An 18823-nucleotide genomic window follows, 5' to 3' on the forward strand; every position below is an offset into this window, starting at 1 on the left:
TTAGGCTCCCTCCGCGACCAGAATCATCCGACCCTCGCCCTGCTTGTCGCCACCCTCGTCCTGTTCCACTCGCAGCTTCCGAATACGCGCTCCGTATTCTAGAGTTCTTGGAAGATTTTTCAGCTACGATCTTTCAGCTTTGTCGGTCCTTTAAAGAACGACAACTCTCTCTCTCTCTCATTAATATTTTAATATAGCAAAATTTTCTCTCTCATCTCGTTTTACCCTCCGTCTTCTAATACATATCGTAGAAAATATTTCAAAAGCTATAACTCTGATCATTAACTCGAGAAATGAAACTAGAATAACAGCAGATTTGCTAAGTCTTTGCAATATTATTTTTATTTATTTGTAGCTTTTTAATATACGCCGGAATTTTGTGAGGATTTCCACTGCTATCGTTATAAATATGGTCGTTTTTTTTTTCAATGTTACGTGTTACAGAGCAGAGCAAACGCGCAAGAGCGAGAGAGATGGCGAACGAAGGAACTGGAGCGATAAAAAAGTTCTTGTTTGTTTAGCCGCTCAACTTTAGCAAAAACAATCACGATACTTACATGTATGTGCAGCTTACACTTTCCCGATGTTGGAATCGAAGTGCCAAGCAATGGCTTTCGACTAGGCGCCAGTAGTGTCAGCTGTTCGCCCATCAGGCGAAGGGCTCGGTGTTTGCGATTAGTGCAGCCGAATTTTGTCGCATGTCGCTTTTCGTTCGATCTCGAACACTACGAAGCTTATTCGAGAAATGAGATAATCAACAATGATATGTAATTGAATGATATATAGAACGCAGAAATGTTGAAGGAACTCGTTGAAAGTGATAATACAATTAAATGCCTCGTCTCTTCTAATCGACATGATTGTATCTGCAATATACTAATTTTCATCGTTCACGGTAGGAATTAATCGCGTATTCCACACAAAGATCCCATACTTAAGCGCGCTTTCACAAGGCCAATCGATGATAATTACACACCTTGAAGAGATACGCCATGACCCTGTTCTTCAAGACTGAGCTTGACAGAGTTTTTTTTCTCAGAGGGTGCAATCGACACGTTCGTCATAACGTGCATCATTGACGCCGATAATTCTTATAATATGCGAGAATAATGGGAATCAGGACTTTACTTTTTCGTTTAAATCGCAAATATAAACTTTTTTGTTTAATTCGCAAAAATAAATAAATTGAAAAAAGTTAAAAGAATTTATTCCAAAGTTATACATAAATATATAGAATATTCTCTAGACCTGTGATATTTGAACTGAAATTTACATTAATTTTCATCTTAAGATTTCGAGAATTAGGAGTTTATTACTTTATAAAATGACAATCGATTTCTTTTAATTCGGCCACTTTTCGACAATAAATAATAAAGATAATTATACTATGTGTAATGATAGCGATTTCTCTCTCGTGTCGATAATGAGTGCGTTAGCGATGTTGCGGTGACGCGCGATTGATAAATGGGGGGTGTCGTTTTCGCACTCTCAACAAGTTGTATCGTCCTGTAGGCGATCGACGCGTAATTAAATGTTGGAGGATCGTTGAATTCGGTTGAATGGCCCAATAAATTATCGTGAAAAGTATTAGATTAAACAAAGGAGACAGGGAGGAATGAGAAAGAAAAAAAAGAAGAAAAGACGGCGATAGGAAAAGTCGAGAGAATGTCTGAGAATAGCTGATTAGAAGTGTGAGAAAGAAGGAAGAGGGATTAAAAGAGAAGAGAATAAAAAGTTTTTCGAACAATGCGATGAAGAATTCTTTCATACAAAATTTTGAATTTTGAACATCATTTACAATCGATTTTTGCAACTTGGAGTGAATTTTTTCTGCGAAAACCCGGTGATAAATTGCTCTGATGACGGCTCTGATTCTTTTCCAAAGAACCTTATTATATATTTAAAAAAAATATTTTGCTCTAGTATGCTCTAGTATATTAAATATCCAGCCATTATATAACACATAATAATATAATATATAATATATAAATTTTATGTTCGCCAACAACTTTCTCTTTAGAATATAAAATAATTATTTTATAGAAGATGTTATCTGCGTTTTTTCTTTCACTCATGAATTTTATAATCAGTTTATAATTGTCGGGCATGTAATGTTAAAAATTAATTATATTTCCATGTTGAAAAAATATCGTTTATATATTATTATATATATTACTTTAAACGAAAGAGTTGAAAAATATAAATGAGTTAAATATACATATAATTCTAATAATGTTGAACAATTACATGGTTTACATATTATATATCGATTATTCACAATAATAATTCGCTTGTACATTTAATTATTGCCTTAAAGAAAGTGCAAAAGATCTTTAAATATAAAAATATACTGTTACATTACAAATAAATTATTAGCTCTAATTTATGTAAAACAGAACTTAAGAATAATTATTACAACATACAGAGAGATCAGTTATTATAATAAGAATTGTACTTTACAAGTATATGATTTTAATAAATATATTTAAAATTATTTTTTGATATATGAAATAAAAATGCTTCTTCTTTTTTTTGTAATTATATAAAATTACAAAATTAGAAAAAGTAAATATTATATAATAAACTTCTTATAAAATTTAGAATAAATATATTCTCTTTTTCTCTCTCGCTCTCTCTATTAATTATTATAACATTAAGTGTACTTAAAAACAGTATTTAAAAATCTATTTCTTTAATATGTATGTATTTAAAATTTTTTTTATATACAAAATAAAAACGAAACATTATAAAATAATCTATATAGCTAGATTTATTTTATATAGTGAAAGCACAGCTTTCTCATAAAGTTTTTAAATTTAATTTTACTATAAATTTATAACATTATCGCAATAATTTTTTAATTTGTAATAAATCAACGTATTAATATTCGTCTCTTTAAAGAGACGAAACAGAAAAATTTCTAAAAATTTTCTAACGCATGGAACATATGAAACTTATTCATTCATCAATAAAATAAAAATGTTCAATAATTATATTACTTAGTTATTTAAAATAAATGCTCAATAATTATATTACTTAGCTATTTAAGTAATTATAAAATACTACCTTTCACACACACACACACACACACACACACATACAATCTCTCTCTCTCTCTCTTTCTCTCTTCTAGTTTACTAAGATCTTTCTAGAACATTTTTTGTGATTTGAAATTTTATGCTACTTTAGTCATTCGATTTTTGTTCATTCGATTTTGGTGGAAAGTAAACCGATCTGATCAACATCGATGTCATTGATGGCACTTGCTTCATACCGTGCATTGTCTCATCCTTGGGATTATTGGAGGCGAAATCAGTGGCGACTTTCCGTGCTGTTAATGTCAGCATGCTTATTAAATCCATCTCTGTTCCGTATTCATCCAAAATTTTACATAAGCATTGAATATACCAAGTGCCTTCCACAGGATTCCTCCAAGTGTAAAAATCTTGAAATAAGAGAATTTTGAACGAATAAGAAAATATTTTGAGATCAATTTTGTGTTAAAAATTTTGCTGCTAAAATCTATGTTAATTATAAAAATGTTCTATTTTACAAATATAGCCTTGTTTCTTCTCTTTTAAAAAAAAATCACATTATTACAGAAAATTGTAATAAACTTTGCAATTTTAATAATTTAAATAAAATGTATATTAAATATGTGTACATATATCTCTCAAACAATAACAGAAATAATGACTTGTAATAAAAATTATAATAATTTAATTTTTATAATAATTAATATATTTTATAATTAAGACTTATATAAATTAATGTATTATGTAGTAATTAAATAAAAACTCTGTTTTTTCCATCTATCTAAAATTTATATATTATACAAAAAGACTTAAAAAATATTATACTTAGAATTTCTAAGATAAATTCGGATTAGAAATCTATATTTTGGCTAATAAAAAAAAAGTTTTCATACATATATATAAATAAACTAAACTGTACATCAGAATGATGGTTACGTAATAGTTTCTGTACATCGTGAGAAGAAAGAATATTAGAATAAATATAAATAAAACTTACCTTGAACCGAACTATGAGCTATTAGAAAATCTGCATGAGTAGGAATCTTATAAGATGTTATGGTATCTGTTGCTTCTGATGGTGTCGAACTGCGTGGGGACAGTACTACACCGCTATCGACCTGATCACCTCTGCAAGCCTAAAAAAAGTCAGCAAGTATACAAGCTAAATAAAATTAAATTAAATCGGAAAACAAATTTGGAGTATATTGATAATTTAAAATAAAACACGTTTAGAAAAAATGCTTTACTTGGAAGAAGAACAATTTTGGTTTTCCTGCAAGTGTTGTACATTTATCGGCGGTAAATGGCTTCCAGATCTTCTCAGACTTGTAGGCGACATCTTTCGCCCATATCAAATCGTTTTGTAGTCCATGAGTTAGCACGATAATGCATAGGCAATCGTTATTTGTGTGGTCATATTGCCTTACTGTGTATATGTAAAATTAAACATTAAAATTATTTAGTAAATATGTATTTTATATTAATATATATATCGTAGTAAAATAGAATCAAAAGCCAAAAACAGTTAACAATATAAACAATTTACTCACGTTTCTCTATTTTGTCCATAACTTCTGTATGACTTAAGTCGTCTTCAATTTCAACATCGAATCCGAGTTTGCCAAAACTCTTTTTCAATCTCATCACGTCCGTTGTTGAACCTTGACGTTTCTCAATATCCGAGCCAAATTCTTCATGATTGAAGATTATGCATTTGCCGCGATTTTTATGATTCATGTTATAGCGGTCAGCATCTATCGGTACTGGCATCAAGATGGTAGATGTTGAAGGTTGTCTAAGAATAACAAAGAAAATAAAAGTTAATCAAATGAGAAAGTATATTCATTTGTGTTCGTGAAATTTTACAAAATTTGTTTCTTTTACAATTAATATTAATATTAATAAATTTTAAATGCTAAGCAAGAATCACTCAAGTGATATTATAAGTGATAATATTTGTCTGTCGGTGATATTAATGGTATCAAATATTCATATATACGTACGATTGTATATGTGTAAAGTTTTTCAACAGTAATTTTAAATAAATCTTTTCGCGTACACTTATTCATATTTTCATTAAAATTCTTACATTTTTATAATTATTTTATCAAGATTTAAATTTTCTGTTCAACTCTAACTCTATTTAATATATTTTTGTTTAGTTATATTCTATATAATTTTTCTCCTAATATAATATGATTCTAAAGTTATTAATAAAATATCGGATTGGGTTATTTCGTTTTAAAATTAACAATTGTCTTTATAAATGTAAATTAATAAATAATTTCTTCTTACTTATCAATCAAATGATCATCATCGACTATTTTTTGATTTGCGAAAATATTGGCGTCGATTGAATCTGATTTCTTTATGCAGTCACACATTGTCACTCCGTACATTTCCGGTATCGCAATATCCAGTTTGTCCCAATTTTGCATTTGATCTTCTTCCAATGATGTCTGAAAAAATATAAGCAAATTTTACAATAGAAAAAATACATTCTGCGATTTATAATTCAAATTACAGCTGAAAGATTGTAGAAAGAGACATAAGATTAATAGTTAATTTAATATGATTTTTATACAAAAAAAATAGTTTCAAATTTATTAAGAGTTGTATATATAAAATTAAAATCTGTAGTTTAAATTAAACCTAATATTATATTAATCTCGAGGATTGATTTAATTCACACAGTCTGATTATATACACAAGAGTCAAAACATATTTGTATAATTTAATACATTTCTTATCTATTTTACCTTTTATTTCAGAAATTAAAAATATTATATACAATTACTAGCTCCTCGAATTTGTCTGGGTCATTCCAGAAAGATAGGGATGTATGTGGGAGGAGGTCGGACGCCCATTTGATCAACGAGCGACAGAATCCATCCGTGGCAACGGCATTGACGCATATTCTGTGGAGAGAGCATTCACACACTTTTCAGCCTAACGAATAATTGCTAGAAAACAATATTCGCAGACTAGAAAAATATGTGAGGCGCAAGTGGCTGGATTGGGAATCGAACCCGAGTCTTTCGCTTTCCGGGCAACTGCTCTAGACCAGTGATGCCAGTTTCGAGACACTGCCTCCACCACTACATGTAGAGGATCGTCGCCCGAGCGCTGGGCGACGTGTACGGACACACGGCTCTTTCTTTGTGTGCGCTACCTCCTCTACATGTAGTGGTGGAGGCAGCGTCTCGAAACTGGGCATCTATGCTCTAGACCACTGAGCTATCCAGATCTCACACCTAATGCTGCTTTTTAACACAATGATATGCGACTCCAGAGCGATGTTGGTATCTCGCTCGATGGATGCAATGCCGATTGCCATGGAGGATTCCTCAAAGGTCGCTCGCTGACCAAATAAGTGCCAGTGGAGGTATTCATGAGGCGTACATGCTGGCTTCCGACTGGCCTTCCGTATGAAACGGCACCGACGAGTACAACGCCGTAGAGTGACCACATCCCCCAAGATGCCTCTAGTATATATTAAAATCCCCACTGTACCAAATAGCAGTGGCGGATGGACCCTAAGATAGGGCCGGGGCAAGCCTCCAGAGAAAGATAGGAATGTATGTGGGAGGAGGTCGGACGTGTCTTTACGCCCATTTGATCAACGAGCGACATAATCCATCCGTGGCAACAGCATTAACGCATATCCTCTGGAGAGAGCATTTACACACAAAAGTTTTAATTATAAGTGTACGTACGTAATAGTCTGAAGTAGATAGAGAATTGCTTCGGAATCGGCATGGAGCCGCAATATCTGCATGATCTGCAAACAAATCTCTAATGCTTGAATCTATTACCGAATTGGATCTAATCCTGCGCTTAGAAGATATATTAGATGACACAACATTTTCAATCAATATCTCGTCTTCATTCATCTGAAAAATAAAATTACTTATTTATTTATTATAAAAAATAATAATATTAGAGACATGCTAAATAAATATCAAGAAACTACTTAAAAAGTAAAAGTTAAGAATATGAGTAATGAAAAAAGAATAATAACTATATTTAGTTTTATACAGGGTGTCCCTGAATGGTCTGTACAAACTTTGTGAATAAGTTCCAGGGACCTAAACAAGCAGAAAATGTTCCATAAACATGGGGTCGGAAACGCTTGCTTCTGGAGTTACGACGGTTCGCAGTTTTCCTGCAATAGCTGGAGAAATTATCACGTCAAATCGCATAGGTGTTACAAAATTGTGTTTATTTATTTCCTCGGTTTTGCCACGGACATAACAGGACAGTACACTTGCTATAGCAAATGCTCGAAATGGCCTCCGTTAGATTCCAAGAAAGCCTGCGCACGTCACCGCATTGTCTGGCGAACCGTCCATTTCCACCGGCACGGCCATACACCAGATGGATATCCACCAGTTCATCAAATGAATAATTTGATTCATTCATGTTTTTAAAGTAGGCCTAGAAACGAGCTTTGCAATCGCAGGATACTTTCAAACAACTAAACGCTGAGCTGCGTTGTTTGAAGTTCAAGCTGGTTTATTTACATGTTTTACGCTATTTGGTGGTTAAAAAAACGGTTTCTTTCACCACCAAATAGCGTAAAACATGTAAATAAGAAACGGTTTCTTTGACGTGATAATTTCTCCAGCTATTGCAGGAAAACTGCGAACCGTCGTAACTCCAGAAGCAAGCGTTTCCGACCCCATGTTTATGGGACATTTTCTGCTTGTTTGGGTCCCTGGAACTTATTCACAAAGTTTGTACAGACCATTCAGGGACACCCTGTATAGAAGAAGTATATGCATATAAAAGATACGTACAAAGGTAACATTATTAAAAAGGCAACAAACTGATACATCTTTAAATATGTTGAACAGCAAAGAACTATATCAAATTAATCATTTGCTAAGACAAAAGCGGTTAATAAATTTAAATTTTTCATATAAAATCTACCAATTTCTCGCATAAAGGAAATGATTTTGTCAAAAGGACAGAATAACGTAAGAAAAGTTTGAAGTTTATTAATAATTAAATAAATAATATATAAAATAGTACATTTAAAAAATATTTATATCCTCTATATGTATCTTTATATTCTATTAAGAGTATATTTTATATTAATACTTATTATGATTATTTACTGATTAAATCAACTTTTCTTATCTATTATTAATGAAGCAATCTAAAACAGGTAGCAATCGCGATAATAAAAATGTGTTAATCAAGGCTATTGATATGCAACAAAGCCTTTATAACTGTATTGAGAAAAATATTGCAGTATATTTAAGCTACTGAATTAGTCATCCCTCTTTAGATTAGAGAAAAAGATTACCGATAATAAAATGATCCACTTTTGTCGATGACTTGAATTATTATTTTTGATTTTTTTAGTAACTTTAATGACGCTTTTTTAAAATTATATGGAAAGTTTCTTTTTGCGCATTTTTTAATGATAGATTTTTTGGTCGATTTGTTGATCGATTTCTTCTTAACACAAAGATCGAGAGAAAGTTTAAAAATAAATTTTGCTGTTATTGTTTTATTATTAGAAAAAAGATGATAATCATGAATTGAATTTATATGTACAAAATTCGTATACATATTTTTATTATATTGATTTTCAAACATTTGATGTAAATTTCTTTATTCATTATAATTTAAATTATTTTTCAATATGTAAAGCTTATATGTAAAATTAAAATTGATTAAGAAAAATTACAAATAGTTTCGCGATTTATCTTAATTTCCATAAAAAGGAAGAGTTCAAAAATTTTGATACCAAAGACAGCACGATGTTTCCTTACCTGTGCAATCTCGACTTCGTTTTCGCTGTCGATCGAGAACTCCATATCGTGAAGAAAAACTGTATATCGAGATCACTGAAATTTGTCTTGATTAATAAAGATTCTACGAAGAGAAAAAACTATATCAAGTATGCAATATGTTTACGAAACGACTGCAAAAGGGTCAATCTTGACTGATTCACTACTAGATATCATCTATGCGATTATCGAATTCCCCTACTATAGGAAATCGGCTTATCAGTTTTTATCACGTTTGATTTTGATTGTCTCCGTGACGCTATCGTCAACGGCCAAACTGGGGAGAAATTGTTATCATTCGTCAAACCACAATACTTTGTTACATCGCAGGATGTCCGTGGCTTTGAACGCAGTCGAAAACCTTGTAAAGGTCATCGTTGTAAACCGTAAGTTATTATCTATAGAGTTCTCCGCAGAATTTAGAACGGAATTCTTTATATTTATTATTCTAATTATTTATTCTTACTCTTATTTATAATTTTACACATGTATCTTCTAATATATATTCCGATCTGCGTTGTATTTTTTACATGCAGTGTATAAAATTATATATATATATATATATATATATATATATATATATATATTATAAAAAAATTATTATATAAAATTTTATATACATATAATAATATATAATAATAATATATAATAATATTATATTAAATAATTTTATATCAAATAGTTTTATATATAATATAATATAAATTTATATATAAATATTTTTGTTTCTTTCATAATTTATAAATTATATTGATATAAAATAAATTTATAATAATAATACATAGAAGAGATATATGAACGAAATGATAATTTAAACAGACTGACAAAGAAAAATATATATTTCAATATAAATCAGCATTGTTAGAAGAATAATCAATTTACAATTTATTCTCAATAATATTCTATTCTATAGTAAAAAGTGTTAATTTTGTCACGCATTTGTTGCGACACTTTCCATCAAATTAACAGGCGCATTAAAAAATTTAAAATGATTGGCTGTTTGAAGAGAAATTCGTAATTAATTAGATGCGCCTGCCGCTGCAGAAATGCACATTATTCGCTATAGTTTGTGCTTCCCGAGCTTCGTAAAACTATAGGAAAATCATATGAAGAAAACGCGCAATTGTGAAGATTGCGAGTCAGCTGTCTGTCAAGTGCGATCTCAATCGTGTGATTAAGTATATAAATGATCATTTCAATATATATTTCTAATATATATATTTCTCCGTGCTTTCCTCAATCATCCGGTGTATTCGGGTGCATTTTTTGAATTGTCATCGTAGTTATTTGCTATGCATATGCAGCTGCAGGTAAGTTAAGTAACATTGATGAAACGTCTATAAGGTTAATGCATATAAATAAATGCGTATTAATTTTATAAATTTTCACTACTTAATTTTTTTAATGACAGTTGATGATAGTTGAAATACTTTCACCAAGTAACTTTTTTGTAGAGATTTTAATTTATTTACATATAATTAAAGTAATTTAAAATTGTACCTTAATATTTGCTTTTTTTCCTATTTCTTTTGTAAGTTGTTTTATGTACAATATATCTATTTTTCAGTGGAATTAGAAGAATTTTTCAAGCTACTGATAAGATTTTGACAAAGCAACATGTCTATTGCAAAGCAACATATTGTAAGCAATTGTCTCGATACTAATGTATCGCTTGGAATAGACGAAGCATGCTTTAATATCGTTAATGAATATAATAAATCTATTACATTCTATTCCCATCCATCAGAATGCTATTTGGTACGTATCTACATATATTTGACAGACAAAATTTTTTATTAAAATTTTTGCACCAGTAGTTTTATTCTTTGTAATTGTAGTGCGATGATGTCCCACAAGCTTACTTACCAGGAAATAAAAATACTTCGTTAATTATATCTACAAAATATCCCCTACATATATTTTATAAGGATGTGCATGATGTTTGTCAGTAAGTAATAAGAGCATATACTTGCTAGAAAGTTTTATTTTTTATTAAAATATATGAAAGTATTATGTAATTTCCATATAATACAATTATATCACAATGTAATATAATTTGTATTTACAGCACCACGTACAATTTTAAAGAACATGGAAGTTATGGATGGAATATATCTAAAGAACATCTATGCTCAGAGATTTATACGATTCGTGAGCCAGTAAATAGTTATCTTCGTAAGTCGAAAGATTTTACATTTTTTTGTAATATTAATTTTTAAAATCGAGAAATTTTAAAGTTTTTTAAATCTATTCAACGTATGTTTTTTTTTGCAGCAATACTCGCAGCTTTCATAATATATGTTCTGTTAATGATTTTATGCACAACTTTCAAATTTGCTATACGTGTGATAAAAGGAAAATTATCCCCAAATAATGTACATGATGTAAGCATTTATATATTTTTATTATTTATATATATTTCTTTCATGCTGAATATTATACATTTCTAGGATTTGGACAGACTTCAAGAAGCAGAGACATCAAATCCAATTATTGGGACAAACAGATCTAGTACTAGAATTCGTTCAGTTGACACATTCCGAGGGTACTTCTTTTCACATATAAAATGATGCGTAATGCAATCTTAATGTGTTAAATATTTCTAAACATTTTTTTCAGAATTGCTATATTATTAATGATATTTGTCAATAATCATGGTGGCGAATATGTGTTTTTCAATCATAGTGCATGGAACGGTTTGACAGTGGCAGATTTAGTACTACCTTGGTAATACTTTATTTTATTGTATTTTATTGCGCCTATTTTATTACACATTCCATTTTGCTGTCCTTATTCTTTAATATATATTGCGATTTCAGGTTTGCATGGATTATGGGATTATCAATTACTATATCGAAACGATCCGAGCTTCGTGTATCGAATTCACGGACAAAAATTATTTTGCGTTGCTTGCAGCGCGCGTTTATCCTCATACTCCTCGGACTGATGTTAAACTCCATTCATTCAAATTCGCTGAAGGATCTTCGTTTTCCGGGTGTCCTTCAATTGTTGGCTGTATCATATTTCGTATGCGCCACAATCGAGACTATATTTATGAGGATGCATTCTCAGGTTCAAATCAATTTTTTTTCTATCAATAACATTACACACATCTGCTAAGGCACTAATCTGCGATAATATACGTTTAGGACGATTTGTTACAGTTTGGTCGATTCACATTTTTACGAGATATCCTAAACAATTGGGCGCAATGGTTGATCATTTTGGCAATTGTAGCGACGCATACTCTAATTACGTTTCTCCTGCCTGTTCCAAACTGTCCAACAGGATATTTGGGACCTGGTGGTTATTATCATTTTGGAAAGTTCCCAAACTGTACTGGAGGCGCAGCTGGTTATATAGATAGACTTGTCTTTGGAAGTCATATGTATAACAAAATAAAAAATCCCGTGTATGGTACCATCTTACCTCACGATCCCGAAGGTATATTGTATAAAAAAAATTTTAAAAAGATTTTTTTTTAACACTAATTTCGATAAATTAAACAATTTTTCGTGTTAATAAATGTTAAATTTATAACTATCATATTGTACAATATAGGTATAATGAACACTGTATCTATAATACTTGTTGTATACTTGGGGGTCCATGCTGGAAAGATCTTATTACTCTACTATCAATGCAATGCTAGAGTAGTACGCTGGCTATTATGGTCAGGTGTTACGGTAAATTTTTTATTTAATAAAACAATCTAAAAGAACAATATATAATTTATATAATCACGTATAGCAATAATTGATATTTATAATTTATACACAGGGTATTATTGCTGGATTATTATGTAATTTTGACAAAGAAGAAGGAGTGATACCAGTCAGTAAAAAAATGATGTCACTTTCATTTGTTTTGACTGTATCTTGTTTCGCATTTTTACTATTTACAATCTTACATTTCTTTGTCGATTATAAACAATACTGGAGCGGGGCACCATTTATTTATGCAGGTTTGCGACATTATTCGATATAATTGCTTCTTTTTTGTTCCAATGCTCAAATATTCATCACAGCTTTTTTAAATGTGTAATTAAAATTAAGAAACCACGTTTTGTTTTGCATTTTTTATAGGTTTAAATCCGATTACTCTCTATATTGGTCATACCATTACCATGGGATTATTTCCATGGGCTTGGAAATTGCTGCATCCTACACATTGGTCAGTTCTTGCTATGAATTTATGGACTACAACATTGTGGGGTATTATTGCATACTGGCTTTATTGGAAGGATATTATCATATCTATTTAAGTTTATAAAAAATATTAAATATTGATTTATAAAGCAACATCCATGAAAGATTAAGTAAGTTTGAAGATTGTTACACTTAATATAGATATATATGCTTATAGAATTATATGAATAATGAAGTTATGTGATAAAAAAAAGTGACAAAAGAGAAGATAATTATATTATATAGACCAGCATTAATCATTACTCATTAACAGACTTTGTAAAATAATTTTTTAAGTATTATTGTGTATTAATTTTCTGAATAAAAGTATTTTGTAAACTTTGCTAAACTATCTTTTATATCTCCAATATTAATTTTCATACAGAATTAAATTAAATATATAAATTTTAAATTATACAATATAAATAATATATGATACGAATAATACAGTAAATAATTTATGCGATATATTATTGATATAGAGAGAAACATCTTATTCATACATTTCTATCTTTTGGATCTTTATAGGGCAAACCTAGGATCTCAAAAATATCTTCTTCGCATGTAATTTTTTCAGGTTCTCCTGGACAACCTAAAAATATAATCTTTATTATATACTATTATAAAATTTTTTTGAATCATGCTTTTACATATTTCCCTTTTCAAATTTACCTTCAATTGTGAGAGGTTTAAGTGCATATTCATTCAAAGTGTATTTTTTCTCTAATGCATGTGCTCTCATATTTTTGTTGAATAAATCACTTCCTGTGAAATACAGTATGGCACAATAATATTGATCATAAAATGTTAGTCGTATGTCCAATCTTCTAAAGGGCTTATGTTTATTTTTCGGTAATTGACAAACTCCCTACAAAAAATATAATTCAATATCTAAAAGTTTGTTTTAAAACTTATTTCATTACCATGAATTTAGTAGATCCAAGAGATATTGTATCTGTAATCAATTTTTTCTTTTCGAGACATTCAACAATTGTTTTCAATGATATATTTTTCTTTTTTGCATCTTTTGCTTTTGATGTATAATCAGGATGTGTTATGAGAACATCAATATCTCCACTTTCTTCTTTGCCTCGTCTATAACTTCCGCAAATAGTAACAAGGTAATCACGACTTATTTCTTTGACATCATCTTTTAGTATATCCTCTATCTGTATAATTTCTGCTCTAGGTATTTTCTTTTCAAAGTCATCAAAATATCTAAAAGAACATATCATATCAGTCCAAAGGTCTTTAATGTGTGGAAATTTATTTATTAAATTAGTCTCATACTTTAATCCCAGCTTTTGATGATGTGTGAGCATATTTTGATGTTTTTTAAGATCTTCCAATGTTTTGATGCCAGCATCTACTAATTCTTTGGCCTTGGCAGGACCTATGCCTGATACTCGAGCCAATAAACTAATAGCAATATTATTTTCATCTTTTCTAATCTGAGAAAAGAATATAATGTAAAAATTTGTGCAAATTTTTATCTATATTAATAAGACAACAAAAATCTAAAAATGATTCAAGTACATCTTCTAGTTTTTGCAACTTTCCAGTTTGAAGAAATTCATCTATCTTCTTTGCAATTTTTACTCCTATACCAGGTAATTTCTTTGCTTCTTCTCCACTTTTAACTCTCTCTGATAAAGCGCTTAATGTCCCAGCTGCTTTACGATATGCATTGTACTTATAAACATTCTTACTGACATTACGTTCAAAATCTGCTAGTTCTGCAAATAGACGTTTGTATCTAATGATATATTTTTAAAGTACAAAAAATAAATAAAATCGCATTTTTTTAAATTAAGAAATCAATTATTTTACGCAACACGCAATTCTAGAAAAGAGTATATACTTACCCAACAAAAAATCACACAGATCTTGATTAGGATTATTCGCGTTATTCGTGGCTTTTCTCTTACCCATTATGTAGGAGATGCGAAGCAAATTTTGAAAAAATAATCGATTCAGTTTGTCACTTTTTAATTTCGTAAAATGTTATTGTGCCGGGTAAGACTTCAAGGTTTATTTTGAAAATGGAAAAATAGTCAATTCTTGTAAAATCTGTCGCAAAATAATCTCTACATAGATGGCGTGAGTATATATTTGTCAAATTCGTTGCACCAATCACTTTAAATATCTTACATGGGCGCTAAATACAATACGTAACACAAATATGTAAAACTTCTTTTGATTAAAATATTTATAAATATAAATAAATATATATTGCATATATATTGTATAACGTATATATAAATAATTTGTTGGATCTCTCCTTAAAATTTAACATAATGATATCTCTCATATATACATATACATATATATTATATGAAAAAAATTTGTATATATAATGCAATTTACATAACGACAGATTTATTTCAACATTTAACAGGCAACATTTATTTCAGGCAAAGATGTATATAGATTCGCTGAGAAATATAAATTGACCTACCGCTAAAACAAACTGTTCAACAATTTTTTTCTTATATTTCTAAATCTTACAACATGTATATATGATGCGATAAAATCTCTCATCTCTTCAACTAAAAGAAAGTACAATCGACGGATTTCTTTTATTATTTTCTTGGCATTGTGTAGTGAAATTTGAACAATATTTTTTACATCACTCAGTATGGGAGAAATTATTTGGTTAAATGACAGTGGCAAAAGTCTTGTTGAAGTTTGGCATTGTGTTTAGAAACTTCATAACAAAACATGAAGATATTCTACGGAAAATATCACTATACACACACACACATATATATATATATATATATATATATGATACTTTTTACAGTATCCTGGAGTATTTTTAAAGTTTAACGAAACAAATAGCCACTTTAGGATGTTCAAATCAGAATTAATGTACATTCTAATTGTATTATAAGAAATAATTCAGTACTTGTAATTTCTTATAATAAATCTAAGAAATTGTTCAAATTATTTGAATTTATATACACTCAAGAGAGAGGAGCGTATTGATACATCCCTAAAACTGTTGATGAATAGAGTATTATAAGTTTGGCATTATACCATATTGTTCAGTTGCATGGCAAATGAACAATGATTAAGATAGATATAAAGATGGATACTCTTGACATAAGTACTTTAAAAAAGTTTTTAGGAAAGAAAATTTCCTAAAAGTACTTTGCTTCAGAAACTTAAGAGAAAATAAAAATACTGAAAATATAAATCTAATAAAAATAAATTTGATTTGATTGGAATCATTATAATCTAATTTTTTACTTATTTTGAAGTAACAACTAATAAAAAATCATTATATATAGCTTCATTTTACTCGAAACTTAATGCAAATAGTATAAAGAAACCATATTTTCTGGACGGATCTTTGTATCTAATTTACGCCAAGTTAATTCACTATTTAAGTGTGTTATAAGTACTTTTGATTGCATGCTACTCTATACGGAAGGTATACGACTGTAAGTTGCATAGCTTTTCGCACAGCAGCCTGAGACGAAAGAACAAGTGGCAAGTACGATGACCAGTATAACAATAAATATATAAGCACATAGCTGCGGAAATCTGCCTGGTAACCATAAAATCGTGAACTCGACGGTCTTCTCTTGAGTATCTGCAATACATACATATACATGTAAATACCTGTTGACATCCTAAAAAATTTAATTCTATACCTATATAAGCGAGTCCATAACCCATATGCGGTGTACCCATTCTATAAGAACAAGTCGGTATTTGTACTTCATGAATATCCCCTACATCCATTCTCAATTGATATAGAGGCGTTTCGTATGGTGGGAGAATCCAAATCTCGCTCAACTGATCTGTCGCCGTGTCTAAACTTACATGCATCGCTTTATGCTCGTGCGCGGTAAAAATCACTTGTGGTGATAACTCTTTGATTACCTATAACAAATAGCAATGTGATATAAATAATTGGAAAACGCATATAAACTTTTTCCTTCTTAATGTGCATTATATATACATTTTGTACAAAGCTGCCAGGCATAAATAATAGAGGCATATGACTGAGAATAACATTGGTTGTATTCCTTTCTGCGTAATCATTAAGAAATGCATCCTTTGGCGCTTCTGGCATTGTACGTGTCAATCTATTTATCTATAATAAAATACATACACATATTTATTCTTTAAATATGTAAAGATATATATGGATAAAAGTTGAAGGTTTATACCTTGAAAAAGGTAACAGTTTTATAAACTAATGTATCTGGTTGAGTATATGCAAAATTGAATCTTTTATGGATGTTGGGAGATACAAGATCATCCTCACCTCCAATGTCATTATCACCTGGCAAATAAATTTTCTGAAAAAATAAAATAAACTTTATTAATAAATAAAACAAATTTTTTGTGAGGAGAATAGATATATGAGAATGGATATATTATATAATTAAAGTAAAGTACCATTGTGTCTTCTGGCATTGAAAATATTGAATCCCATCTTCTTTTATATCTTTCAAAATCTTCCGCATTAGCTATATGACCTTCATCCATAAGATCACCAAGAAAGGCAATAACATGTGGTTGAGAATATTTTACTGCTCTTGAGAAAGTCTTTTCCAAGTACCTGAAAGCACAATAAAAGTTTTAGAACAAAATTGAGATCAACATCGATGAAACAGAATCATACCTATCGCTATCCCATCTCGCTACCCATGAGCCAAAATAATTCTCATACTTTTCCCCGAGTATTTGCGGATCTGCGACGAGAAGGACCTTGACGCATTCGGAACACTCGCGCATGGCCCACTTGAATTTTTGAACTTCGTATACAAGAAATTCATTGTAAAATATTGTCACAAGAATGATGAATCCAATGGATATTATTCTATGTTTCAACCTGTTTGATACAATTTATTAACTTTTTTTACAGTTATCTTGTTCTTTTATAATATATTACATTAGAAGATAATTCTATAATTTTTTTCAGAAATTTTTTGAAGACACCCATTATTATACTAACTCTATCACAGATGTGCATTTATTATGGTAAAATTTTCTATTAACTCGATATATAGATCATTATATCTATATTCTATTTTATCAGTTCAATATTAGATATATAATTATTAATATATTTTTTCATAATTATCAATAATTTATTGCAATTTATATTGTTGTCTTTTATTTTATTTTATACTTATTTTCAGTCAAAAACTGATTTAGCTACAATCTACAGATTAGTAAATATAATTTATGAACTAAGATTTTCTGTCTTTTGTATATCATGATACTTAAAAATAACTTTTAACTTAGTGTCGACAATAACATGTTTTTATAACATAGTTATTGATATTTAAATTAAGTAATTACCTATTTCGACGTAACATCTCTATGATTTGATTGACAGCATTATACGATGTTGTATATAAAATTAATCCTCAATTCATTCATTAGCATATTACCGGCAATATTATCCGATTCATTAGCATTTGAATCGTTGGCACAGTGCGATTTTTTTTTAAGTAACTTTAACCTGACATAGACAATTGTAAATTTATGTACGAGATATAATGTAATACTTTTTTTTCTCAAGAAGAGAGTGTTTTCAATTTTAGAAAGTTATCTAACACATTGTGATTGCACAATCATTGATTTCAAGAATTGTTTAATCCTTCTTGTTTTTGCAGCAAAATTACACCTCTTTCGACCAATTCCATACTTAGGTTGGTCTAGCTCCTATCCTCTATTTAGTTTATTTTTTTTAGGTTAACTTTCATTACGAGGTGCGCCCGATAGACTTTGGAAACACATGATTCCCTCTCTATCCTTCACTATCTTATCATTATTG

The 18823-nt window shown here is 29.7% G+C and overlaps 4 protein-coding genes across 7 annotated transcripts; 1 reads left to right on the top strand and 3 right to left on the bottom strand.

The window, feature by feature from the left end:
* Positions 1 to 2629: 2629 nt before the first annotated feature.
* LOC145960747 (caspase-1) lies at positions 2630 to 9051 on the bottom strand. Of its 2 annotated transcripts, XM_083080437.1 has the most exons (8): positions 8964 to 9051; positions 8819 to 8893; positions 6752 to 6928; positions 5331 to 5494; positions 4586 to 4830; positions 4283 to 4461; positions 4033 to 4171; positions 2630 to 3445 (listed from the first exon to the last, which is right to left on the bottom strand). In XM_083080437.1, exons 2-8 carry the CDS (start codon positions 8861 to 8863, stop codon positions 3186 to 3188), a joined length of 1209 nt encoding a protein of 402 aa, XP_082936563.1. In that variant the 5' UTR covers positions 8864 to 8893; positions 8964 to 9051; the 3' UTR covers positions 2630 to 3185. The 2 variants fall into 2 exon arrangements, with proteins under 2 accessions (XP_082936563.1, XP_082936562.1); XM_083080436.1 differs by having other exon boundaries at positions 8819 to 8982.
* Positions 9052 to 9858: 807 nt separating this feature from the next.
* LOC145960745 (heparan-alpha-glucosaminide N-acetyltransferase) lies at positions 9859 to 13366 on the top strand. 2 transcript variants are annotated; one of them, XM_083080430.1, is made up of 12 exons: positions 9859 to 10146; positions 10404 to 10594; positions 10675 to 10784; positions 10905 to 11011; positions 11111 to 11220; positions 11287 to 11381; positions 11456 to 11563; positions 11656 to 11908; positions 12001 to 12280; positions 12398 to 12522; positions 12617 to 12800; positions 12922 to 13366. In XM_083080430.1, exons 2-12 carry the CDS (start codon positions 10454 to 10456, stop codon positions 13098 to 13100), a joined length of 1692 nt encoding a protein of 563 aa, XP_082936556.1. In that variant the 5' UTR covers positions 9859 to 10146; positions 10404 to 10453; the 3' UTR covers positions 13101 to 13366. The 2 variants fall into 2 exon arrangements, with proteins under 2 accessions (XP_082936556.1, XP_082936555.1); XM_083080429.1 differs by having other exon boundaries at positions 9860 to 10146; positions 11986 to 12280.
* A 102-nt stretch (positions 13367 to 13468) lies between these two features.
* LOC145960749 (DNA polymerase beta) lies at positions 13469 to 15104 on the bottom strand. Its single transcript, XM_083080440.1, has 6 exons — positions 14889 to 15104; positions 14560 to 14759; positions 14314 to 14474; positions 13947 to 14241; positions 13696 to 13891; positions 13469 to 13615 (listed from the first exon to the last, which is right to left on the bottom strand). The coding sequence occupies exons 1-6, from the start codon at positions 14953 to 14955 to the stop codon at positions 13521 to 13523; spliced, it is 1014 nt and encodes a 337-aa protein (XP_082936566.1). The 5' UTR covers positions 14956 to 15104; the 3' UTR covers positions 13469 to 13520.
* Positions 15105 to 15115: 11 nt separating this feature from the next.
* Positions 15116 to 18558, bottom strand: Mppe (Metallophosphoesterase). 2 transcript variants are annotated; one of them, XM_083080438.1, is made up of 7 exons: positions 18346 to 18558; positions 17663 to 17872; positions 17437 to 17599; positions 17205 to 17336; positions 16994 to 17128; positions 16683 to 16914; positions 15116 to 16621 (listed from the first exon to the last, which is right to left on the bottom strand). In XM_083080438.1, the coding sequence occupies exons 1-7, from the start codon at positions 18360 to 18362 to the stop codon at positions 16449 to 16451; spliced, it is 1062 nt and encodes a 353-aa protein (XP_082936564.1). In that variant the 5' UTR covers positions 18363 to 18558; the 3' UTR covers positions 15116 to 16448. The 2 variants fall into 2 exon arrangements, with proteins under 2 accessions (XP_082936564.1, XP_082936565.1); XM_083080439.1 differs by having other exon boundaries at positions 17663 to 17893.
* Between the last annotated feature and the right edge of the window lie 265 nt (positions 18559 to 18823).

Source organism: Camponotus vicinus, unplaced genomic scaffold (genome assembly GCF_025532165.1).
Source record: "Camponotus vicinus isolate PSW18456_S1 unplaced genomic scaffold, iyCamVici1.0 SCAF_10, whole genome shotgun sequence".
NCBI classification, from domain to species: domain Eukaryota; kingdom Metazoa; phylum Arthropoda; class Insecta; order Hymenoptera; family Formicidae; genus Camponotus; species Camponotus vicinus.

What these genes read in the sequence shown, in the direction of transcription:
- LOC145960747 (XM_083080437.1), bottom strand. Translation starts at nt 8,863, where the DNA reads ATGGAGTTCTCGATCGACAGCGAAAACGAAGTCGAGATTGCACAG. An exon ending in TATCTACTTCAGACTATTAC is followed by an intron (nt 5,495 to 6,751) that starts GTACGTACACTT and finishes ATATTTTTTCAG; the next exon opens with ACATCATTGGAAGAAGATCA. An exon ending in CAAAATTGTTCTTCTTCCAA is followed by an intron (nt 4,172 to 4,282) that starts GTAAAGCATTTT and finishes GACTTTTTTTAG; the next exon opens with GCTTGCAGAGGTGATCAGGT.
- LOC145960749 (XM_083080440.1), bottom strand. Translation starts at nt 14,955, where the DNA reads ATGGGTAAGAGAAAAGCCACGAATAACGCGAATAATCCTAATCAAGAT. An exon ending in CATCAAAAGCTGGGATTAAA is followed by an intron (nt 14,242 to 14,313) that starts GTATGAGACTAA and finishes ATGTTCTTTTAG; the next exon opens with ATATTTTGATGACTTTGAAA. An exon ending in TAAACCTCTCACAATTGAAG is followed by an intron (nt 13,616 to 13,695) that starts GTAAATTTGAAA and finishes TTATATTTTTAG; the next exon opens with GTTGTCCAGGAGAACCTGAA.
- Mppe (XM_083080438.1), bottom strand. An exon ending in GCGAGATGGGATAGCGATAG is followed by an intron (nt 17,600 to 17,662) that starts GTATGATTCTGT and finishes TTGTGCTTTCAG; the next exon opens with GTACTTGGAAAAGACTTTCT. An exon ending in CAATGCCAGAAGACACAATG is followed by an intron (nt 17,337 to 17,436) that starts GTACTTTACTTT and finishes TTATTTTTTCAG; the next exon opens with AAAATTTATTTGCCAGGTGA.
- LOC145960745 (XM_083080429.1), top strand. Translation starts at nt 10,454, where the DNA reads ATGTCTATTGCAAAGCAACATATTGTAAGCAATTGTCTCGATACTAAT. An exon ending in ATCCATCAGAATGCTATTTG is followed by an intron (nt 10,595 to 10,674) that starts GTACGTATCTAC and finishes TTGTAATTGTAG; the next exon opens with TGCGATGATGTCCCACAAGC. An exon ending in TCAGTTGACACATTCCGAGG is followed by an intron (nt 11,382 to 11,455) that starts GTACTTCTTTTC and finishes CATTTTTTTCAG; the next exon opens with AATTGCTATATTATTAATGA.